The following is a 26,025-nucleotide window of genomic DNA, read 5'->3' on the forward strand; positions in this document are numbered from 1 at the left end:
TAGAGGGGTTTTGGTTAGCTAGGAGACTGGGAGGCTGGGAGACCAGCTTAAACCAGCTGAGCACCAGCTAACCCAGGCTGGGAGACCAGCTTGACCAGCTAAGCCAGGCTGGGAGACCAGCTAAAACCAGCTACTTCCAGCTTAAACCAGCTAAGACCAGACAAACAGCTTGGTTTTAGCTGGATTTCTCAAGTTCCTCAACCATTTTATATGGCTTTTTCAACTGCTGGGTGATGGTCTCTGCATGAAAGGCCTGAATTACTCTTTTTCATCTGGGAAAGTCAGAATTTCCAATTTCCTACTTGGGAAATATGCAAAAAATGAGACATTATGTAAAACTTGGAAACTTGTGCATGTATTTGCTCAATAATAAAACCTGTTTAGCAAATGTGTGCACAACTGCACAGCAAATGGTAGCATTGCCATTTTTGTTTCTTTATGCATAATTTCCGATGAATAACAGAATTATCGGATGACGGTAATCTTAAGAAGGAATGTCCCACATTCTAGCAGTAGTAGTTCACGTGGAGTAGTTGTATTATTTCATTATGTGTATAATAACTCCAGCATGCTTCTCCTCTTTACAGCGCAAGTAAGCATCCTGCGAGGTTTGTCAGATCAGACTGTGACTGTGGGCTCCTCTGTGAGATTTACCTGTGCTGCCAGTGGTAGTCCAACCCCCAGCATCACATGGCTTCACAACTCCGCCCCTCTTTCTTCTTCATCCCGCCTTCAAATCTCTGGCCTCTCCCTTCATATATCTACAGTAATGGTTCAAGATCAGGGAATGTACCAGTGCCTGTTTGACAATGGCATTAGCTCTGCACAATCGGCGGGAAGACTCAGTGTTCAATCAGGTAAGACGATGCTCCAATGCACCCTATAGCAACCATGCAGAACACCCTAGCAAAAACTTGGCAACTACCCAGAACACCCCTAGAGCTGTTGTGATGGGTTTCATTATACACACACAGTCTCACACACACACACACACACACACACACACACATTTAAAACAGTGTTTTACTCGCAGAAGATACAGGTTTACCGTACAGTAAGTTGGGACAGTATATCCTTCCAGCAGGGCAGAGAGTTTAGCTGGAGTTTGGTTGGAGAAGGGGGAGTTGGGGTGGGTGTATTTGGCTGGCAATGAGAAGGCTGTGAGAGTGAGCTTTGTGCGTGCTGTTGGGGATAAGCTCTTGGACAGCGGAATGTAAGGAGTAACTACACAAGGTTATGACGAGGACCAGACCACCCAGCTGTCAACATCACACACAACTAGCCCTATATTTATTAATACACATCTCTCACACACACAGCCCTCCCCTGCCCTCCTCCGAGGCTATTCCTCAGCCTTGCTCTGTCTCTCCAAACATGATTGATAAGCTTAGAGATATGCAGACTTCAGAATAGATAAAACATGACGGAGGTCTTTTCCAAATGTTGGCTCGTATCACTTTTTTCCTGGCTCAGCTACAAGGGTGATTTATTTTGCACTGATAAAATTCAGGTCAGTGTAAAAGCAGAGTTGTTTATGTTTAACGGCAAGATTTGAGATAGATATGTGATCCGTAGGCTGCTGGAAAAGGAATAAACAGCATTAGACGTGATAAGCTATTTTGCGTAGAATGCTGATTAGATTTGTGTTCTTAAAGACCCCATGAAATGTCTAGTTTAATTTCCTGTTCTTGACGCTGTTTAATTTCCTTGTTCTTTTGTTGTAGGCTTTTTTTATAGGCTTTAGTTCACAACCATGAACTGTGATTTGCTACTTGATGTTGCTATTCAAAGGCAGAGGGAGGGGCATAATCATTCTAGAGAGCATTTGATTGGACAGAAATTTGTATATGCCCCTGTGAACAAGATGAGTCATCAATATTTTTTGTTTGTTTTCCTAGCAGAAAATTTAATTAATTTTAAGGCCTCTAATGAGCTTGGCTCTGCCCAGGCAGAAGCCTTCCCAAGAGTGGGTGAGTCGGGATGATGTACAGCCGAGTGCAGTCTAAGGCCTGACTGTTCCTCTCAAACTCGCTTTCTGTGTCTCTGGCTCTCCCTTGTAATGTTTATATTATACCCTGCACGCCAATCATTAATGATCATGCACATGTGAGTCACAAAGGAGAAAGACTTACTGCACAGAGAAAGAGACGAGATCAAAGCGTCGAAACAATATTTACTGTATTTTGCTTTCATTAGTGGTATTTGCTAAGGCACGCATCACTATTACTATTGTTCATACTTACGATTAGGGATTTGAACAAACCAGTACTGTTTTTGCCATGGAATGATATGGAATAATACCTCAAATCGCCTAGTAGATGATAGAATAGTTGAAAAATTCCCCAAACTGTGGCCAGTCCCAAATACCCACACTTGTGATCTTTGTACTTGACCACTTTTTTACATACATGTAGTGGTTAGGCCCAAGAGTTCAAGTAGGTGTGAAGACCACACGTGTGCAGAACTTTTAAGGGCACTGAGTTTCTGCATTGTCCGATCTGGGACAGTCTTGCGCACTTGCTTCCAGTCGCATGCACGCTTATTCAGATGACCTGTGCCAGTAAGCAGCTACACAGTGTCCCAGGCAGCAACCATGCAGATCCAAAACTCAGTCCTGGAGGGCCACTGTCCTGCAGAGTTTAGCTCCAACTCTAATCAAACACACCTGAACAAGCTAATCGATGTCTTTAGTAGGAGTCAGTTAGCTCACAAAACGAGACAAGACACGAGATTGAGTTCACGAGAACAAGACGACGAGACTTTTACACAGTATTTTTAAGAAATCCTCAATGACGAAATACATGACTAGAAAAATAGTCTGAAGGTGCTTATCACTTATCATCTTGTAATGAATGTCGTTTCAGGTCTACTTTCTGGGTATGAATTATCATATGCAGTAAAAGACAACAATACTCAAGCACTGATTTTGCCACAAACTCAACTGACTGGATGATTTCACATGAGCCTCTTCAGGCCTTAAAACTGTACCTGATTTATGAGCTTCTACAACTTTTGAACTTCTAACTGAACTCCTTTCCACAAATTTATCATAGAAATAAAAACAGTATAAATAGAAATGAATAACACAGTTTTCTCTTAGTCTTATTAAGTGCAAACAATAAGTGTAACCATAATCAAAGTACTCTCTCAATATTCAAAGTGCAAATAGAGACCAAATTTTTCTTCAAGCATGATACAGAGCTGAGAGATGGTTACAACTACACAACCCAGCCTAAGATAGCTTTCATATTGGGAGATATTTGCATTCATCAGGAAGCCGCTTTCAAAATGCGGTGTATTGAAATTGCGCTTGACTACTTTCGCTTTCGGTTGCACGGATTGCGTGTACTCTGTGAATGGGGAGTGGCGGTGCTGAGCGTGCATTCTGTAAGATAAGACATTTATCAGACGTTTAGGCTCTGTTGTGCAACAAATCCTCCGCCATGGTCTTGTCAGTCATCTCGTCACGTGATCAGTGAACTCTGATTCCTGCTGCACTACATACGACTCTGCAGGTGTTGGATGAGCTGGATGGAATTGAAGCGACTGTTATCCAACTGAATTAAATGGTTTTTATTTCTATAAAAAGCTAAACAACAGTGGAGGCATAATGTAAACGTAGCGGTGCATATTCTATCCTAATTTCACCCTCACACTCCATCATGGCAATATCGCGAGACAGCTTTTCACCTCGACGAGAAATCTCGTCACATTTTAATCTCACGAGATCTCATGGCACGAGATCAAGTCACACCCCTAGTCTTTAGGATTACTAGAAGGCTTACAGGCAGGTGAGTTTTATCAGGGTTAGAGCCAAACTCCACAGGACAGTGGGCCTCAAGGACCGAGTTTGCCAATCCCTGCCCTAGCAACAGACTGGCAACCTCAAACGGAGTCCATAGCATTTTTATAAAAGTCTACTTCTGTTCATTCTTTTCGAATGCCAGGTGTAAGACAGTGGCTTATCATTAAAGAATTTAGGGCTTGCCCTATGGCTCAAACAGGGCATGATTGGAAGGTGGGTATGTGAGCTGGTGTATTCGCTGTGGTATTTTAATGGCCGATGGGTGGAATGTGTGGTGGCTGGCAGCAGGCCCAGTTTGAGCTCTAGTGTTACTGACTCTGGGGCTGTTTGTTTTGTAAGGTAAACCAGTGCTATACACCCAACATCTGAGAATGAGAGACCCCAAGAACCAGCAACAAACCTCACCTCTCCTACAACTGCTTTTCAGCTGTTTAGCTGGGATTATTCAGTTGCTATCTGACTCTTACTTTGCGGTGACTTGAATATTGTAATGTGTATACAACACACACAGTGCAAGGCTTCTCACACATAAAAGAAATCCACATGTGTGCAAGTTTATTTCGTCTTCCACATTAAATCCAAGTTCACAAGGTCACAAGATGATCGACTGCCAAGCCAGTGTCAGAAGTAATGTTGCTTCTAAATAGCACGTATTAGTGGACCATTCTGGTGGGGTTTAATAAAAATAACTAAAATTAATAATGGAGTGTTATTAAGCATTCCTTCGCAGGTTCTCAGCTTTTTATTTTAATGCCAAAGGAAAAGGTTAAAGTTGAAAATGTAAAAGTTTCCAGCCTTGCATATTGCAAAGTACTATAGCTGTGTTTAACAATTCTATATACAGTATAGTACTGTACTGATACTTGAAAGGTAAACTGGTAACACTTTATTTTAATGTGTAGTTACACGTTACACGAACTTACTATAGTAATAACAGTAAGTTATGCTTAATTACAAACAACTAATTTTGAACCAAACCATAACCCTATAAGTAGTAAAAAGTTAATTAATATTATTATTAATTTTAATTTTACTTATTAGTGTAATTACACTGTATTTAATAATATTATTATTTTTTTCCTCTACAGAACCCCAGTCTAGTTCCATGTCTGGAGCTCCCATGGAGACGCAGCCTTCTGTCCACCCTATCCAGAGTGATGAGGGTGATGAACTCTTCCTCTCCATGGGTGAGAAGGGGCTTGGAGAAACTATAGGACCGCCCACTGAAAGAATCAACGACAAACCTACGCCAGAAGCACCAATCATAATCAGCCCACCGCAAACGCACAAACCCAACATGTATGATCTAGAGTGGCGAGCAGGTCGGGACTGGGGCATCCCTATCAATGCATACTTTGTAAAATACCGCAAGGTAAGAAATCATAAAGTATGCTTATGTATTTTCCGTTATTAATGTTTTACTGATGTACTTCTTAAGTGGGGCACAAAATGTAGACTATTATTACCCCATCAAGAATGATTGAATCTCGCTCCACCCTCTTCTTTTCCCTTGGCATTAGTTATAAGGTCAGATTTATAGCTATTAGATTTGAGAATGAGCACATACTCATAACAACGCCCTGTGCCGTTTACTGCAAAGTCAGTGCTAACACAATTCAGCAGTCTCTGCCAGCCAACAGCGTTTTGGTAAGAAGTTGGTCATTTCCTCTTTAAAAGCCTGTGTTTTCTTCAATAATAAGCTCCCTTGGCTAATAAAACTGCTCTGGTTCTTTTCAAGATTGCATTGGCAGCGCTTGTCACATTGGCTCAGGAAAAAGTGACATAGCTTGTGCTCTCAGGAATAGTTGAGTGGGTTGATCTTTTGTCATGATTCAGAGTAGGAGAACAAGAAAGAAGTTACTGTTCTTTGTTGAACATGCAGTATGTGTAAAGTCTAACACAGAATATGAGGGTTGAAGCGGTACAGCCGTGTGCATGAGATCTCCGCATACAGTTACCTGATTGTGCATGTGCTGTATGCCCCTGTAGGTGGACGACATGGGGAATGTGGTGGGGAACTGGCACACAGTGCGGGTGCCAGGCAGTGAGAAGTCTCTGCCTCTGTCTGAGCTGGAGCCGTCCAGCCTGTATGAGGTTCTGATGGTGGCCCGCAGTGCTGCAGGAGAGGGTCAGCCCGCCATGCTGACCTTCCGCACTGGAAAGGGTGAGAACACAGTCTGCGTTACACCAAACTGAAGCTTATTTTTACTTTTCTAAAGCTATTTTCTAGAGACAGCAAATTGTGTTTTGGGTAAAAATGAATGCAACATACATAACTAAAAGTATGTCAGGGTTTCCACAAAAATATTAAGCAGCACAACTGTTTTCACCATTGATAATAAGATGATTTATTAATAATAGGTTTCTTGCTTACCAAATCAGCATAGTAGAATGATTTCTGAAGGATCATGTGGCACGTGCACTTTGCCATTACAGGAATAAATGACAAAATATATTAAACTAGTAAACAGTTATTTTAAATTCACATTCACGATGTTACTGTTTTTACTGTAATTCTGAGCACATAAATGTAGCCTTCTTTCCAAAACCAAAAAAAAAAATCGTAACTTTCGAAAGGTATTACATTATTAATATTAGTGATCACGCTGTTAGGAATCAAATCTTTTCATTTTTTTTTTCTCTCCCTCTCAGAGAGAAGTTCCCCCAATAAGAACCCCTCCAAGGCTCCAATTGTGTCTCTTCCAGAAAAAACAGTGGAAGATAAAACCACTAATACTTATTATGGAGTGGTCATACATGACAGAGGTAAGAGGACATCCCAAAACCCTATTACACCACTTCTACTTACTAATGATCAGTGATGTACTTGAAAAAATGTAAATCCTGTCATATATGTGTTCTGCAGAACATAAAAAAGATATTTTGAAGAATGTTCATGCTGCTTTTTTCCATATAGTGAAAACATATCATGACCAGGGTCTGTTGAGCTCCAAAATAGCACTACAAATTTAGTCCACACAACCTGTTTTTTTTTTTTTTTTTTTTTTTATGAAGCCATAAAATAGCTTTATGGTCAGAATAGAGTGGAGCAGGGATGATGTCAAAACCCGGAAGACTAATTCACCCCTGGATCCCTCGAGATTTTCCTATGGGATTTTATAATAGGATTTTCATTTTAGGATTAAAATAAAGCCTGTGGTAAACATAACTGGACAATACAAATTACACTCATACCGAAAATGCTAATTTTATGCAGTTATGTTTATTTTTGAAAACGTATGTTTCTAATAAGTAACTAGATAAGAATGTTTGGGGTGTGAGTGTGTGCAGTGTACATTGTAAAACAAAACGTCCAAGTATCGTCAAGTTATGTTTACCACAGGCATTATTTTACTGAAAAACCCCATTGTAAAACCCCATAGGAAAATCTCGAGGGAACCCGTGGTGAATTAGTCGTCTGGGTTTTGACTTAATATAATATATATTATTATAATTGGAGTGAATAAAGTTTCTTCAAAATTTCTTCTTTTGTGTTCCATGACAAAATATGACCTGAGGGCAAGTAAATGATGACAGAATCATTTTGGGTGAAGTATTCTTATAAAATGCACTGGTATTCACAGATGTGTGAGATGTATTTCTCTAATTAGAGTTTGAGTGAGTGTGTGTGTGTGTGTGTGTGTGTGTGTGTGATAGGTTCAGGCCCACTGTTATTTGCCACATAAATTTTGCTCTGTCTTTCTCTCTCTGCTTGCGTCTCTGTGTCTATGGCTCAGAGCCCATTCAGTAAGTACTCAATTGACTCTGGCATGCTGTCGGTCTGTTGTGTGTGTTGGTTTATTTTATCTTTGTCTGCTCTTTTGGTCTTTCATTGATGGATGTTGAGGTTACATTTTGCACTTGACATAAAAGCTGCTGTTTATTTTTGGAAAACAGAATAATTATGGTTTAGATTGCATTTACTTTTTTTAAACTTCTGATTGGTTGGTTTCATCCCCAAGTTCCCGAGGCCCCAGATCGCCCAACTATCTCTATGGCGACAGAAAGCTCTGTCTATGTCACATGGATCCCACGAGCCAATGGTGGCTCTCCAATCACGGCCTTTCGAGTGGAGTACAAGAAGCAAGTCCGCAGTGGTGACTGGATCGTCGCGGCCGATAATATCTCACCACTTAAACTGTCGGTGGAAGTGCGAAACCTGGAACCAGGTGAGGTTAATATATTAATATAATACTTCTAGTTATAGTATTTTTCATTGGCTAGAAAAAATTAAAAACTGTGTCTGTGCGTAATCCTGTTATACCGACATACACTTTAAACCTGAGAAAAACATCCAAATCTGTAAAAAAGTGGTTTACTGGGGACATAAATGTATGATGGGCATACTACAAATATCTAAAAATCTTATTTGGTTGAATAAATCTTTTCATGACAGGTTCCACATACCGTTTCCGTGTCATTGCCATGAATAACTATGGTGAAAGCCCTGCTAGCGCCACCTCCAAGCCATACCAGGTGTCCCTGTCGAATCCACCCGTCTCGAACCGTCCAGTCGCTGGCCCTCACATCTCTTCCACTGACGCTGTCAGTGATACTCAGATAATGTTACGCTGGACTGTGAGTATACTTGTGAACACGCACACGAATGCAGTACACAGCTGCCTATAGAGGCAGTAGACAGCAAGGCAGCTCAGTAGGTTTTGGAACAGTTTCTGTCAGGCACTCAATAACTCATCACTGAATAAACTATGAGTTTTTCTATCATTCCATGCTTCTGTATGTGTATTATTAGCACATTAATCTTTAAAAGGGTCTCGCCACTTGTACAAACAAAAATTGTTTCTGTTTCGGTCCTGTTGAAGGAATAACGCTGAACCTCACATTAGCAGCTCAGGGGTTTAAACTAGTGTGTGTGTTAATGTTTTAGACATATGCCTTTTGTATCTAATGGCCAATTTAATTATACTCACATTTCATGCTTAATTCGAAAATGAGAGTGTAAAAACTGTCCAGAACTAACCACATAACAAGCTCACCCACAACAAGCTTCCCCGGTTTGTTCTTCTCTGGGGTGCCAGTTGTGCTGAAGTGTTTTTCAGCACGTGTGCAGAGTGTTTGTCCGTGCACTTTTCCAGGCGCTGTGAAGTGGTTTTTCCCATCAGCCCCCGAGAAAACACCCCAGAATGCCCAATCAGGCTTGTAATTGTAGAGCCTAGTGGAGTTTTGCTGGAAAAAGTATGTGTGTGTGTGTGTGGGTGAGTTCAGTACAGATTAGGAGGCCTTATCCAGCTCTAACGAGTGGAATGGAGTGAGTGAGATGAGCTATTTTTAGAAGACATGCATGAGAAAGAAAAGGTTCGATGCGTCTTAAAGGAGTAGTAGGAGTAAATAACATTTTGGAATTTACTCATCTTTGTTATTCCTAACCCATTTGACTTTCTTTTGTGGAAAAAGAAGTCCAATTGAGCAATTAACTGGTTGTTCTTTTCCATGCAGTTACACTGACTTGTATTTGAAGCTTTCATGGTTCAAAATGACATCTTAAATGTATTGAACTTCTGCAGTATATTCCAGGTCTTCTGAAGTCATACAACAGTAAAATCTATGTCATTATTGACTGAAAATCTGGATCCTGGATTGAATCCAGAGTTAGTCCACCCAAAAATGAAAATTCTGTCATTAATTATTCACCCTCATGTCGTTCCAAACCCATAAGACTTTCGTTCATCTTTGGAACACAAATGAAGATATTTTTAATGAAATCTGAGAGATTTCTGTCCCTCCATTGACAGCCTACGCAACTGACACTTTGATGCTTCAAAAAGTTCATAAAGAGATCATAAAACGAATCCATATGAATTGAGTGGTTTAGTCTAAATTTTCTGAAGAGACATGATTGCTTTATATGATGAACGGATTGAATTTCATCAACTCACACATCAGAGATTGTAAACGGAAGCTCAAGCATGTTTGCTTGATGTGTGAGAACCAATGAGGTTCATTCTCATGTGTTACGCAGCACGATTGAGCTTCCACAAGAACCAATGAGGTTCGTTCTCGTGCATCAAGCAAGTACGGTTGAGCTTCTGTTAATGTTCGCTGATCAATGTTTATATGTGAATAAAAGCCTAGTCTGTTCATCATATAAAGCGATCGTGTCTTTTCAGAAAATATGGACTAAACCGCTCAATTCATATGGATTAGTTTTACAATCTCTTCATGAACTTTTTGAAGTGTCAAAGTGGTAGTTGCGTAGACTGTCAATGGAGGGACAGAAATCGCTCAGATTTCATTAAAAAATATCTTCATTTTTGTTTTGAAAATGAACGAAAGTCTTATGGGTTTGGAATGACATAAGGGTGAGTAAATGATGACAGAATTTTCATTTTTGGGTGAACTGTCCCTTTAAGAAACAAATCATTTTGTGAATTGGGTCAACCGATGCTTTAAAATGATCAGACTTAAAAGAATGAATTGTTTTTACAAATTGGACATTGCCACCTTTGACCCCTCCATTCTAGTATTTTTAAGGTGCTTTTTTAAAAAAAAAAAAAATCCCATTCACTTTTATTTTATGGAAGAGAGCACCATGGACAAACTTTTTCAGTTCCTTGAAAGAAATAGTCATGCACGTTTGGAACAGCATGAGGGTGAATAAAGAAAAACAGAAATTGTATTTTTGGATAAACTAACTCTAAAAGGTTAGCTAAATGGTTACCAAATCATAACAAAAGTCACTGATGTCTAGAAGTCTTATTAAAAAAGAAGAATTAAAAAATGTAATTTAAAACTAAATTACTGCTGGTTTTGGTGCAAGAAACCATGACTAACATTATCACTAGACTTCAGAGAATGAAATGATGCACATGTATACAGTATGGCCTCTTTAGGTAAAGCAGGATGCGTATTGATTCTAGTTAACCTTTAGTTAGGTTCTTATCTTTGATGGCATAATTGTTAGCGAGTGTATATTGAGGAAACAAAAAATATATAATTTGCTTTTTCTTTCACTCTCTTTCATAGTACACTCCCTCCATCAATAACAACACCCCCATCCAGGGATTCTACATCTACTATCGGCCAACAGACAGCGACAATGACAGTGATTATAAGAGGGATGTGGTGGAAGGTGAGATCATGGTGTCTGTCTTTGCTCTGTTATTGCTCTTATTACATGGCTCCTTGCACAATAAATAAATAAATAAATGGACATGAAATATTGAAATTTCATTATGTGAGAAGAAAGACTCTTCAAAAAAGATGTGGGGAACATGAAACAAACACAGCTGTAGAATGCATTTTTGCCCACCCACTTTTTCAGGAGCGTTCATTAGAAAGTATTTTTGGAAATATTTTTTCCATTAATTTTTCCCATAGGGATTAAAAAAAAAAAAGTCTTTATTAAAGTGGTATAAGCCATGAAACAAACCATCCAGTTATGAGGTGAATCGCAACATTGCCACCAACTTTTATTTGAAGCAAAAAATATTTGATAATCAGACAAAAAGACTAAGGTACAAATCTTTAGTGAGGGAAAGAACTAAAATCCCATGAAGTATTGCGAATGACGATGATGAAATATAAAACTATTCATTTAAAATTGTTGATTATATCTACATAAACAATATATTTTAAGTTTATAGAAAAATAAATAATTTATATACATATATATATATATATATATATATATATATATATAATATTTTGAGAGCTTAATTCGCAGTGCTTCATGGGAGTGGGCAGAGCTAAAGAGCTTTTTTGGCTTAATTTGCTCCCTGCTACTCTCTGATTGGTGGAATTTTCTGTACAGCATCATGGGTAATGTAATTTTTCACCATGAATTGCAATGTTAAACACGATTAATTTTATAATAAGTTGAAATAATGTAGACAGATGTCTTGAACAATAGCTAATTTCATCGATTAACAACCTCTGAACTCACAAATTCACAGTTGGTCTGACTTTAAACATTACTTTACAAATCCCTGTGGAGAAAATGGAGTTTTTACTTCTGAAACCTGACTATTACACTCTAAACAGGAAATCCACTGCCTGAGACAATGGTCAGTTATACAGTTTAGTAGTCTTTACACACAAATATTTGACAGATAAGTGCTACGATTGACCAATCAAAATGAAGCATTGCAGAGAGCCGTGTAGTATGAGTGTGTAATGTATATTCTCGGAGGGGGAGGGACAAGGAAAGAGTAATCTGTTGATTGATGTGTTGTGAGTCCTGCGCTCAGAGTAATGAGTCAGTGTAAAATGTGTTTTTAATAAATGGCTGCCACACTAATGGGCCTGAACTGAAACCCAACACTGACCGCTCAGAGAAGGATTCGAGTTTCTGAGAGGAATGTTAACTGCCGTCGCCTCTCCTCCGTCTCCTATTTTTACTTTTTACCCCCTTTCTCTCTATTCACATTGGCCCCTCAAACCACCCCTCGTCCATCCAAACAACAAGCTGTCAGAAACACGCTGGGCAGATAAGATGACCTCATAAGTCTCAGCTTTTACAGAAGTGTCTCAGGAGTGTGTCCTACAGATTGTTGGTCTTAAAGTAAATGTAAAATGTTGTTTGCAACTCATTTTGCTTGAATAATCTGAAAGTTCTTTGACGAATAAGGTCATTGACGAATAAGGTTTTTAAAAGTGTAAAAAAAACATAATGGAGATATTAATTTTGAAGTTTTAGTAAGTGTTATTAATGAGATTATGTGGTTTTTATAATCAATTAACACTGCTTTTGTCATTTTTTACAAAATGGACAAAATTTGTCACCAAAAAAGTCATTTGGTTTAACTAATATTTTGGTTTTACCAAATGACACTTTTGGTTATACCGAATGACGATATTTTCAAACAATGCTAACAGGCTGATATCTAGCTAGCTAGCAAAAGGACAATTAAACATTTTATATTTAGTACAAGTTTTTAAAATATTACAACCTTTTCCATGTTTTATTGCGGTTGTACCGAATGACCTGATGTTTCGGGACATGCGAATGAGCAAGTGAAAACATGAATTTTTTAAATGGTTAAAAGAGAGTTAGTTACTTTGCTTCATGACCATGTGGTCCTTTGCAGGTGTCTGAATGATGTCACATCCTGTCACATGATACTGACTGCATGACTTGATCCAAAATGGTCTCTTTATATTGGTTACTCCGAATGACATCAATGAAATTTATTTTTCCGGACATTCTTTCTCATAAAAAAGCAACGACTTCTACACATAATTTTAATACCATTTTGCACTTACATTGATATATGATGTTATAAAATCATGCTAGAATAAAAAATATATACATTTATTACATTTTAAGATATTTTAATCACAAATGAAATGGCTGTATTGGCCTTTGGACGGTTAAACCGAATGACCTTTTGACACTTCAAAAGCTTTAAAATAAAAAGTTTTGTGTTTTACTCTCTTTATAATGCAGGTCGTTTAGTGTACAGTATGCCTTTACTGCCTTAAAAAGAGAAGTGAGCTACACAAATAAAATATTGTGGCACAAACTGTAATTAGAGAGCTGGCTCTCAGTGTACGTGTGTGAGAGACTGTGGCGAGCGGCTGCTACGATCTGTGTGTGTGTGTACACAGGGCCCTGAGTATGTTCAGTGGGAATACTGGAGCCAGGCCAGAACAAACGTTAAGCTGCCTTATAAGGAGCCTGTCTGCAGCAAAGCAACTGTCTGAATCCTTCTGGGACACTGTGAGAATGAAAGTGTGAGAGTGTGTGTGTGCAAGAGAGAAAAATGAGATTGAGCAAATGAATTGTGGTTTGGAGAGAACAACACATCCTTTGAGAAAAACTTCTCATTCAGTAGTCACTCTCATTGCCTTCCTTTTCCCGCCTTCTACCCTTAGGCTTCAAATACTGGCATATGATTGGTCAACTCCAACCTGAGACGTCCTATGACATCAAGATGCAGTGCTTTAACGACGGCGGCGAGAGCGAATATAGTAACGTAATGATCTGCGAGACCAGAGGTGAGAGGCTGAAATACTGTCACAGGAATGCTATACTTAACATGTAGACAGGAACCCATAAAGCCTCTGTGGTAATGACAGAGGAAAGCGAGCTATCGTTTTATTAGTAGCTAGACAAAGAGAGACATTGTGCGGTGTCTACTTGACATCATTCACTGATAACTGCCCTTAATGCAACACTGTTGAAATCAAACCAGAGCGTCATTCACAGCCAGAGCAAATAAAAATCATGGAGTGCAAACAGACCTGCTGCTACCACAAACTTTAAGACTGACAACAGATGCATTGTTATATGTCAGCACTTGTTAGTGGTGCTTTATTATTGCTTATACTTGGGGTTAGAGATTTGAACAAACCCCTAATCCTAAGTATTAAAGCATTAGTATTAAATGGTACATAATTTTTCCCACCTCATTAGTTCTACAGACATGAATGATGCATCAAATCGTGCAGCTTATTGAGGAGAGATTCACTGTTCTAAGCAACTTGCTCACAATAAATGGGAAGAAAATCCATAGAATATTATAGAGACTTGGGCTTTCTTGTGATTTAGAAACCACTCATAACACCAAAGAAATCGTATAGTAAATCACTACAAATACTCTAGCAACCACCTAGAACACATAGCAATGTGCATAGCAAACTATAGACCTTATGCGCCAGAGATACAAGCGCGCAGCCATCTTTAGAATATTGTCTTTGAACTTTCGTTTTTGTGGTAGCTCTGTATATTTCTATGGCATTGCTGTCAAACAGTAATTAGCTGGTGAAGTGGATTTACTTATTGTAGACTTAACAAAAGTTATCATGAGCATTGTAATATTTGAAGCGGATGTCATAACAATGTCAGTAAACTGGGAAGATTTTAAAATGAGCAGTTCATTCATAAATCCGTAAGATCTTACCTTCATGCTGTGGAAATACAAATCGGAAGACAAAACACAATGAGTGTAGCTCCGAAAAGGGGCTATTCCAGGTTAGCAATGCCCCAGCAACCACTCAGAGCACCCTAAGCTACTAAGGAGTGCAGTATTTTTTCTCATTCATTTTTCACGTAGGGATTTGTTTTAAGCCATTAATCAAACCAACTAGCTACGAGAAAAATCACAACATTACAAACTTTGATTTGAAGCAAAAAAAGTATTTGAAAATTGGACAAGGTACAAGATTGTGCACTTAACGGCTTTAATGGGTGAAAGATCGACAGTCCAATTAAGCATTGCAAATAATATAATCAAATTAAAAATGATGGAAAGATATAAAACTATTGATTTAAAGGTGTTAATTATGTATATAGAAACATATTTTGGGCCCTATTTTAATGATCTAAGCGCATGGTCTGAAGCGCATGATGCAGGTGCACTTAGAATCCACTTTTGCTAGTTTAACGATGAAAAAAATGGTCTGTGCGCCAGGCGCATGGTTCAAAAGGGTTGTACCTATTCTCTTAATGAGTAATGGTTGTGTTTTGGGTGTAATGTGCAATAAACCAATCAGAGTCTCATCTCCCATTCCCTTTAAAAGCCAGTTGTGCTTGCACCATGGCGGATTCGCTATTTACATGGCGGAATTTGCCAGTGGAAAGACCGAATGGTTCTCCAGAGAGGAATCCTTTTATTTTTAATATTTGGCATTTTTGTGTGCTGCTGCGCATCCCTGTGTGTGTAACAAGCATAGTGTACGCGCATTGTGCACCCGCAAATAGGCGCATATTACTAACGCGCCCTTTAAATACAAAAAATAAAAAATAAATACCAGGTTTTTGTTGGTCAATGGCGCAGTCGTTTTTCAGTTGCCTCAAAATAGCAATACGCCAACAATGCACCTGAACACACCTCGTTTTCAGACCAGCACGCCCATGGGCGAACAGATGGGCTCGAGTGCATTTGCTATTTAAACAACATGGCGCTGGACATAAAAATCATAACTTCGTCGGGCTGAAACTAGCAAAAAACACTTGCGCCACACCCAGTGCCACGTTGCGCCGGGTGTATGATAGGGCCTTTATGTTTATTACAAAATATGCATATAATGCATACAAATATTTAAGTAGTTTGAGAGAGTGACTCTATGAATGACACTGTCATTTGCAGTGCTTCATAGGAGTGGGTGTGTGCTAAAGAGTTCTTTCAACGCGGTTTGCTTCGCTGTGTCCGAAATCGTGTACTGTCTGAGTAGGTACTACATTTGAATTTGAATTTACTTCGCAGCCGTTAAAAAAGTACGCTCTATATAGTAAGAATATGGGTAATATGAATGAAATTCGGACGTACTACTTGTTGTTACGGTCATGTGACCTACCAGCATCTGTTGCGTCAATTCAGTTCCATTCATAATTCCTCTCCCATGACCTCATGGGATAGTAAAGTGTCCATCGCATGCACATTTCATAATCTCGGCGGAAGAAGTAGGTAATCCGTGGACTTTTCGCATACTCTTTTTCGAATACTATTTATTCAGACAAACTACTTTGTTTTTTGCATACTATATAGTAGGGAAGTATTCGATTTTGGATGCAGCGCTTTTTGTGATTAGTGGAGATATCTCTTCAGAATCATGAGTAATGTACATCTTCACTTGGAATTCCACTGTTAAACACAATTATTTAAAGAAGTTGAAGTAAACACACTGTGCTGCTGATGAAATTCACATCACATGCACTATGCGCATACCATAATGCATGAGTAAAAAAAACTAAGTATACTTTGGGAATTTAGTATTGTGTCAGTAACTTTTGCCCAGGCAAGCACCATTTCCTTCTGTAAATAAAAAAAAAAAAAAAAAAACCACTAAATCATTAACCAATAAATGTAGAGCTTCTGATATATTCTCTTGAAAGACATCCAGATGTTTCATCCCCTGAAACTCACTTTGTTCTCTTTCTTTCCCTGCAGCCCGACAACCTCCAGGTGTGCCCAGCCAGCGCCCCATAACCCCTCCAGGGTTTTCCCCCGTAGATACACCCAGCCAGCCGGGTGGCTTGCTCTACCTGATCGTGGGCTGTGTTCTGGGCGTCATGGTGCTCATTCTGCTGGTCTTTATCGTCATGTGCTTGTGGAGAAACCGTCAGCAGAACAGTCTTCATAGTAAGTGCCACACTTCCTGTTTACTTCCTAGTTTTTGTGTGCTTTTTCACTGTGTACTGAATGATTACTAAGAAAACTATTGAATTGCCATCATTGTAGTGTCCAAAAATCATTACAATATTTTGTTTCCTCATGATGTATATGTTACTTTTTTAAGTATCATTTTTCTTTTGCAGCTACTGTTATTATTATATTTAGATATATAGTAATGAGACCAGCAGCGCTGTGTTGTTTTAGTTTATGTAGTATTTCTGTAAGGTTAAGAGAGGTTATGCTGTGTCAATAATGTCTTTATGAAACTGAGTTAGAGTCCACCTCCTGATCCAGGCCTGGTTTTCATTGCCTCTTCTCGACTGCCAACCCTTTGAAGTTTTCTTTCTTTCCCTCTTTTTTTCTCTCTTTTTCCACTCTCAATGAGATTGAGTAACAGAGTAAACAGTGCTGGCCACAGCGGTGTGTATAAGTAGTAACACAGACACACCTCCCCCTGAAATAGGCCACAAACGGGCCTGCTAACTTTCATCACACACTCCAGTTCACTGCTAGTGTGTTTGGCAAAAGCGTTATGTTATGTTTCATATTCGTGAATTGTTTCTCAAGGCTGCATTTATTTGTACAGTAAAATACAGTAAAAACAGTAATGTTGTGAATTTTTATTATAATTTAAAATGTTTTCATGTATATATATTTTAAAATGTTATTTATTTCTGTGATGCAAAACTGAATTTTCAGCATCATTACTCCAATCTTCAGTGTCACATGATCCTTCAGAAATCATTCTAATGTACTGATTTGGTGTACAAGAAACATTTATTATTATTCTTTAATGAATAGAAAGTTCAGCATTTATTTGAAATAGAAATCTTCTACTGTAACTTTTGATCAATTATATGCATCCTTGCTGAATAAAATTATTAAAGGGATAGTTCACTCAAAAATGAAAATGATCCAATGATTTACTCACCCTCAAGCCATCCTAGGTGTAAATGACTATCTTCTTTCAGACGAACACAATCGGAGATATATTTAAAAATATCCTGGCTCTTCTAAGCTTTATAATGATAGTGAATGGGGGGCCCGATTTGAAAGCCCAAACAAGTGCATCCTTCCATCATAAAAATAATCCATACGGCTCCAGGGCGTTAATAAAGGCCTTCTGAAGCAAAGCGATGGGTTTTTGTAAGAAAAATATCCAAATTTAAAACTTTATTAACTATAATAACTAGCTTCCGGCAGACGGCCGTACGCATTGATTTTGCAGTGGAAGATTAACCCCTGACCCGACGCATGGCACAGTAGAGCAAAACAAAACACCGGTCACAAATTAGAAGTCTAAAATGAAAAAAATTTAAGAGAAATGTCTGAGGATTTTGATATAAGAGGAGCTTGAGTTTGTCTAAGTTTATGCTACTCCTACATCCTACATCCTGCATCATACATCACGTCAGGGGTTACTCTTGTGGCAATGCATACGGTCGTCTGCCGGAAGGTACTTATTTTAGTTTATATAGTTTTAATCATGGATATTTTTCTTACAAAATCCCATTGCTTCGCTTCAGAAGGCCTTTATTAACCCCCTGGAGCCGTATGGATTATTTTAATGATGGATGGATGCACTTTTTCGGGCTCCAAAATCTCGACCCCCCTCCCATTCACTACCATTATAAAGCTTGGAAGAGCCAGGATATTTTTTAAATATATCTCTGATTGTGTCCGTCTGAAAGAAGATAGTCATATACACCTAGGATGGCTTGAGGGTGAGTAAATCATGTCATAATTTTAATTTTTGGGTGAACTATCCCTTTCTGGTAGTTTGTAATAATTACAGAAGAAATTGCAAATAGTTTTAGATGGAGTTTAGCATGTCACACAGCAGGGCATGTCAACTACCCATTAAAAATGTCCTAACATAAAAATATTCTCTGTAGAATACGACCCTCCAAGTTACATGTACCAGTCTGCGGAGATGAATGGTCATGTTCTGGAATATTCCACACTGCCTGGCTCCAGCCATGTGAATGGAAGCGTGCACACGGGCTGTGGACACACCGCTCCCATGATGCCCCAGGCCTGCCATCACCTCCACCACAAATTGCCTAATGGTCTGGCTTTGCTGAATGGATCAGGAGCCCTCTACCCTCCTGGGCATCCTCACACACATGACACCTCTCTGCCCCACAACACCATGGAGTATGAACACCCACACCCTCATCACCTTCATAACGTGAGTAAATGTTTGTGCATGTGCGGTTGTATTTAGTTTCTAGCAATCGAGTAGAAAATATGTGCCTGACTTAATTGGCCTTTTTGGTTCATGTGCAGTGATATGACAAACAGTTTTTGTGTTATAGCTGTCACTATAATGTGGAATGCTGTGTTGACCAATCAGCATCCACAACCATAAAGTTTATAATGTGTATTGCATGAATTGTAGCATGGTATGGTGCAGTAATCTCGTATTTAATAGTCTGGGTCATATTTTCTTTTACTTTGTGTGGTTATGTTCATGGTTTTGGAGGATTCATGTTGGCATCTGTCTAAATTGGCCTCTTCCAAATTAATTTACTCAAATTACTAGTTAATTACATAACCTTGAAAGTGTTGTCTCCTCCTTTCTGAAAGTTTATATATATATATATATATAAATGGAATAAATAAGATTTTTTAAGTTTTTGAAAAAAGTTTCTTATGCTTACCAAGGCTGAATTTTACTTGATCAAAAATACAGTAAAAACAGTAATATTGTGAAACATTATTACAATTTAAAATCTCTGTTGTCCAATTTAAATTTCTTTTTTAAATATATTTTAAAATGTAATTTATTCCTGTGATGGCAAAGCTACATTTTCAGCATCATTACTTCATCATTACTCACATGATCCTTCAGAAATCATTCTAATATACTGATTATTATTGGTACTCAATTATTAATAATAGTTATTTGTTAATTGTTATTGAAAAGTAACAGTCATGTGTAAGTGTAGTGTTTGAGTAATAAGAAGTGAAATGTGGCTTTTGTTGTGTTTGTTGTGACAGGGAGGAGGAATATACACGGCTCTGCCTCAGAATGACTCGTCAGACTGCATGAGCTGTCAAAACTTCTGCAACAACAACAGGTGAGAGAGAGGGAAATGTAATACTCGAAAAGTAAAGCCCAGTAGCTTGTTAATGTTTGGTGTTTACATGCCTGCAGAATTATGTTTTGCTCAGCATGCCTCCAGTCAGCAAACCAATCATCTGTTCCATCTGCTTCTCATTTCACCCCTGACCTGAGCTTATTCTGTTCTGGGCTAAACACACACACACACACACACGCATGGCGACTCCTCTCGACAAGGCTTGTTTGTGTACTCTAGTGTGTCCGGCAGTAACAGTTTACACTGAACGCACCCTTGCTACAGTCTTAATGAGCGGAGTGTTTATTTAGCCACAGCCAGCGGGGGAGCAGAGGGAAATCCTTCTGAATGGAGCTGATATCAGTGTACTAACTAACTGTGTGCATCTGTGTACACTTTATATCCTTGATTACTTCTCGAGTGAGCATTCAGTTATCTGCGTGTGTATTTATACTCTCAGGTATTGTTTGTTTATGTGTTTATGTGTAAGTACGTGTGCGTTGAAGCTTCTCTGTCTTATCAGCGTGTGCAAACACACAGAGACACAGGCTGTTGAGTCTGGTCAGGCAGCATAGAGACTTGCGGAAATAAATCTGTGATCTCAGATGCGATCAGATTGAACATAGCAGAGTTGCCGGTTACAGCTGGTGCACAGGCTCAAGCTGAACTGTAAAGATGAAATTTATAGAGAAATTAAAATGCTGTCATTTACACATCCTCTTACCAAACCTCCTGTATGACCTTCTTCCGTGAAACATAAAAGGAGAAATTTTGAAGAATGCTCATGCTGCTCTTTTCCATACAACAAAAGTATATTGTTACAAGAGCTGTTAAACTCCAAAAGAACCATTGAAATATAATAAAATATAATATTTTGATGTTAAATTACCTTTCCCGTCATCAAATACTTCATATTTAAAAGACTTTAACTGTTAAATGTGATCTTTGCAAAATAAAAAATGCAAAAATGCAAATCTCAAAATGAATATAAATTGTTCATACTGTGCATTATCACATAATGTTGTGATGCCTAAATTCCTAAATTTACTCCACTGAAGCATTTTAAACAACTGATTTTAGTTTTTAGTGTTTTGTTTTGAATTTATTTACACAAAATATAATAGAATTTTAATATTGCCCATTTCTTGGTTATTGGTCATAACATAAAAATAATTACCGGCTTATGATATCAGCCTGAAATGTTAAATTAAATAAACTAAAATATTAAAAAGAAAAAAAAACTATTTTATTTCATATAGTTTGTCAAGGAAACATTTGTCATTTTCATTTAGTTTTAACTTGATTTACTAAAATAAACTAAAACTAAAATAAAAAATAAAAGTAAACACTATCTAAAATTAAAATGAAAACTAAAAATTAATTTAAACTATTATTAAAAAATATAAATCCCTGATACTAAAATAACACACTTTCTCTCTCTCTCTCTCTCTCTCTCTCTCTCTCTCTCTCTCTCTCTCTCTCTCTCACACACACACACACACACACACACACACACACACAAAAAAAATCAGAAGACTTGAAATATAGCGCTCAAGTCATATGCACTACTTTCATGGTGCTTTCCGGTCAAAAATATGTCCATGCAAAATTTGAGAAGAAATGCTTCATAAATTTAAATATTGGCAAGAGGACATAGATTTATAGCTTTGTTTTCATGAGAATATCTGGAATATTCTTAGTTTTAAGTTTGGTTCAAGAAAATCAAAGTTCGTGGTGCAGTGGCCATCACTTATGTCTTGCATTTTTGTTTTGTGGACAGGTGTTACACGAAAACCAATGGCACTTTCTCGGGCGGCACTCTCCCCCTAATGCACCGCGTGGCAGCGCGCCAACCTGACGGCCTCGAAATGATGCCCCTCAACCCTGTTTTGTCTCGCTGCCATGGACGTGACAGCCCACAGCTCAACAGCTCCCAGGAGAGAGATTCAGCCGAAGAGGTGGAGAAGGGCAAGGCTCCACCCCTTTCCCAGAATTCCCCTTGTCTGCCTGTGGAAACAAAGTCCACCCTCGAGCAGCAGAGAGGTGAGAGAGTTTCAGCGCTATAAAGAGCTCTCTGATTCACTCTGCACTCCCTCTGAATGAGGAAAGTCAGTGTTTCCTCTTGCTATTCAGGAAATTACTGCATTGGCAAACTGTAAATTACCCATCATGCAATATTATTTTACCTGACTAGACTGCTGCATACTGGAGCTGGTGCATACATTTTTTTCTATCTATTTATGTGTGTGTGTGTGTGTGTGTGTGTGTGTGTGTAACAGGAGTTCAGCCTGTGCAACATGAAGACTCCGAGGGTCCTGTGGTGTGTTGGGAACGGCTGGGACTGCCTGATCTGGACTGTAAGGAAAAAACAGCCTGGATCTCTACTGGAAGCTTGACTGGAGATCTCATCCAGCCTACAGTGCAGGAGATCTGAACACATTTAAAGCAGAAAACACTTATCAAATGTGCATACACTCTAAAGACATGAAAGAGCAACATGGAACATGGACAAATTTTTAAAAAGGAAATGGCCAGTGATGGAATGGTCAGAGACATTGTGTGACTTGAAGTGGACACCGAACTGACTGCTTACAGAGCTGGAGAAGACTGACGGGGGAAAGTAGGATGGAAATCAATAGAATGAAAAGAAAGAATGACTTTTATGCAAGGATGGTGGGAAACTTAAAGGCTGAAATGATCCCATTTGTGGGAGGACTTTTAAAAGTAAAAGCAAAAACTCTTTAGATGACTTATTTATTTTTTTGTAGTAGTAAAATATTATTTCATATGAATGTATCTGTTGTAAGAAAAAAAGTTTGTCTTTTATATTATTTATGCTTTTTTTTTTTGATGAGAAACTTATTTTTCGTTGTTTATTTGACTATATTTTTTGTTTGTTCCACACAGTGTGGAGTTTAGCCATTGTATGTGTAAAGTTTTGTTATAATATAAAGAGAAGATTAAGTATTATGTCTATCCATTTCCTCCTCAAACGTTTTAATGCTATACCTTTCTATAGAGCTCTCAAACTACCAAACATAAATGAATATTAAAGGGGATCTATAATGCCTCTTTTGCAAGATGTAATATAAGTCTCTGGTGTCCCCAGAATGTGTCTGTAAAGTTTCAGCTCAAAATACACCACAGATCATTTATTATAGCTTATCAAATTTGCCCCTATTTGGGTGTGAGCAAAAACACACAATTTTTGTTTGTGTCCCTTTAAATGCAAATGAGCTGCTGCCCCTTTCCAGAAGAGAGCGGAGCTTTAACAGCTTGCGCTTTGGTTGCTCAACAACAACAAAGCTGGAAAATCTCCCGCAGCCAAAATGACGATTATCAGTAAAGATGTTCAGCCTTACATTGTTCAAACTGGAGTCGGACACTGATAGAGAGACTCAGGAAGAAGTTACAACTTTTAGAATGCAACTGGACGTTTCTGAATGGTTAGTGGATACATTTATGTAGTTGCTGTGGAGTTGATTCAACTCATCGACTAGCATGTGCCGTCATGTTAATCTTTTGTGCAAATCCAGTGTTGAATTGACCCTCGTTTGTGAAGCAGTCCGGCGTAAAATGACGGCATGCCGACAACACTCTACTACAACAACTCTTCCTCTTCTCTAAGCAGCCCAACATGGCCTCACCCCCTTTATGTAAATTTTGGGGTTAGTAGTGTCACTAACCCGGGAAGAAGCTCACTGTAGTCCTTAAACAGAGAATTCTTTAAAAGAAAATATATCCCTTTGCATTGAACTTTGAGTGTCGTAACTTTGCAGATGTTGTTTATGCTCAAACAGCAACATTACGCACTAACTAAAGTAAAAAAAGTGAAATAAATCATAACCACCCCTTTACAGATTTATATGAACCCTCAAAATGGCTTATTGAACCCCTAAAGCACATATGTAAATGCACAATTGGAACCTAGAAAGGTTCCATGCAAGCATAAAATTTGTTAGCTCTTACTAAAATTGATAAAGCAGCCTGAACTGTCGGTGCCTAAGGGATATCAGAAATATCTACTCAAGTATCCGGCAATCGCAACAGCTCTTTGAAGATTTCCGAAGTCAGTCCCCACAGCTTCCCAGCCACACCTCGTATCCACGTCTCTTTGTTAACCATAAACAAACATGAGAGTGCTTGAATGACCTTTGACCCTCCCAGAATGTGTTGAAGGGCACTGGTCATGTTCACATAACGTGAGTGTTTTTGTTTGGTTGCTTAGTGGAGCTCTTTACTGCGGTCTCCTTATTTCTGCTTATGATGTGGTTTGTACTCAAGTTGACTGTCTACAAAAGCAGACTGCCAAAGGGTGGATGGTGCATCGTCATGTTTTGTGGTCTTTTAACAGCTGATTTCAGGCAGGCACCGATGGGTGGCTAGATTAAGAAGATGTGTTTTCATCATAATTTTTCTTCTTCTTTTTTTTTTTTTTTTTTTTTTTTTTTTGAGATACAAGAGCTTGATGAACTATGAAAACATACCATAACTTTCGGACCCAAAACATTCTCCCTCATCCTTAAAGAGCATTTACTGAAACAAAGCTTCAAAAATGAACCTTTTACATTGACTTTTTTGGCATCAACTAGATTTAAAACGCATGACCATTAGGGCTGGGTATTGACACAATTTTCACGATTCGATTCGATTTCTATTCACATGCTTGTGATTCGATTACGATTTCGATTCGATATCGATTATTTTGGAAGTAGTATATCAGAAACAATACATGGCAAATTTTCTAGAGGAAAAATATCTCTCAACTAATGCTGTAAACTACCCATGGGAGTCAGTTGGTACTATAATATTGTTAAAATTAACATATTTATAATTAACTTATTTATATACAAATAAATTACACTTAATGATGTTTTTTTTATGATATTTTAATGTTTTAATAACTAAAGTTTAGAATTACATAATCATATTTCTACTCCAATTCATTTTTTTTTTTTTTTTTTTTTAAATATAAACATTTAAATTGTGGCTATCATAACGGATTCATTCAAACATGCATTAAATATTGAAGAACATTAAAAATTACAATGAATATGTAACAGTGCATAGCTATATTTTTCAGATAGCTGACTTTCTAGAGTTCATTTTTCTAGCTGACTAATGAGTTTATGGTCACTGAATATGTTTTTCTGAGGTAAATGTGATGTTACATGACATTGTTTAGAAGCTGTTTTATTGACGTCTTTCCGAGGTTGAAACACTGATTGAGCTATTACACGAGACATGATACGGATTTCGGTAAGTTGTACTGTATATTTTAACATACCTTCAGATGTTTAGTCATGTTTACGCTGTAACTGGTATTAAAGCGGAGGAGAAGATGTTCACATGCGATCCGCGCTGCCGCTTCTCTTTAACTGAGGCGCTAAAGCGATCTGTCACGTCACATTAACAGCGCCGAAACGGTATTTATTTTTTTTTAATCTCATAATAAGATGGACGTCATTTGAAATCTGAGACTTTGCTTCATATCAAAAGTAACAAAGCACAAAGATTATTGCGATTTATTGGATGGGAGGCGCACTACATGTTCTGTTCATTCATCACTGAAAACAGACTAGACTAATCGATTCTTGGGATTTAAGAATCGATATCGGTTCGTAAAAATGAGAATCGATTAAAATCGTGAAATCGATATTTTTTACCCAGCCCTAATGACCATTATGTATATCAAGGACACCTATCTGGTGTGCACTCAAGGTTAAGCGATAAGGAGGAAGTTGGACCTAGACACTTATTTCTTTAATGTTAACGATCCCTCATGGAACAACCATGATGATAAAAAAGAATTATTTATCCCCTTTCGATGGCGATACCTTATACACTTATGGCTCATTTCCACCGAGCGGTATGGTACAGTACAGTACAGTAGGCAATTATTTCCATTTGTTGTCAGAATGGTACCAAAATACCGAATCATACCGTACCACTTTTTTGGGACCCTTCTGTTGGGGTACCTAGCATAGTAGTCCGGTACCTAAAGGGTGGAGCTAGACTCACTGCAGACGTTGATTGGTTGACAGAGAATCGTCACTTGCGC

The 26,025-nt window shown here is 38.2% G+C and overlaps 1 protein-coding gene across 1 annotated transcript in view; it reads left to right on the forward strand.

Annotated features, from left to right (window-relative positions):
- Positions 1-22,931, forward strand: part of cdon (cell adhesion associated, oncogene regulated) — a 42,845-nt gene extending 19,914 nt beyond the window's left edge. The window contains exons 7-19 of the mRNA XM_051870791.1: positions 588-857; positions 4,894-5,177; positions 5,795-5,969; positions 6,458-6,571; positions 7,768-7,974; positions 8,202-8,383; positions 10,790-10,895; positions 13,640-13,762; positions 16,657-16,848; positions 18,777-19,072; positions 19,885-19,964; positions 21,745-22,007; positions 22,244-22,931. Of these exons, the coding sequence (XP_051726751.1) occupies positions 588-857; positions 4,894-5,177; positions 5,795-5,969; positions 6,458-6,571; positions 7,768-7,974; positions 8,202-8,383; positions 10,790-10,895; positions 13,640-13,762; positions 16,657-16,848; positions 18,777-19,072; positions 19,885-19,964; positions 21,745-22,007; positions 22,244-22,398 (2,447 nt within the window). The 3' untranslated portion in view covers positions 22,399-22,931. The remainder of the gene's footprint in view (positions 1-587; positions 858-4,893; positions 5,178-5,794; positions 5,970-6,457; positions 6,572-7,767; positions 7,975-8,201; positions 8,384-10,789; positions 10,896-13,639; positions 13,763-16,656; positions 16,849-18,776; positions 19,073-19,884; positions 19,965-21,744; positions 22,008-22,243) is intronic.
- Positions 22,932-26,025: the final 3,094 nt, after the last annotated feature.

The sequence above is a fragment of the Ctenopharyngodon idella genome, chromosome 18 (genome assembly GCF_019924925.1).
Source record: "Ctenopharyngodon idella isolate HZGC_01 chromosome 18, HZGC01, whole genome shotgun sequence".
Taxonomy (NCBI): domain Eukaryota; kingdom Metazoa; phylum Chordata; class Actinopteri; order Cypriniformes; family Xenocyprididae; genus Ctenopharyngodon; species Ctenopharyngodon idella.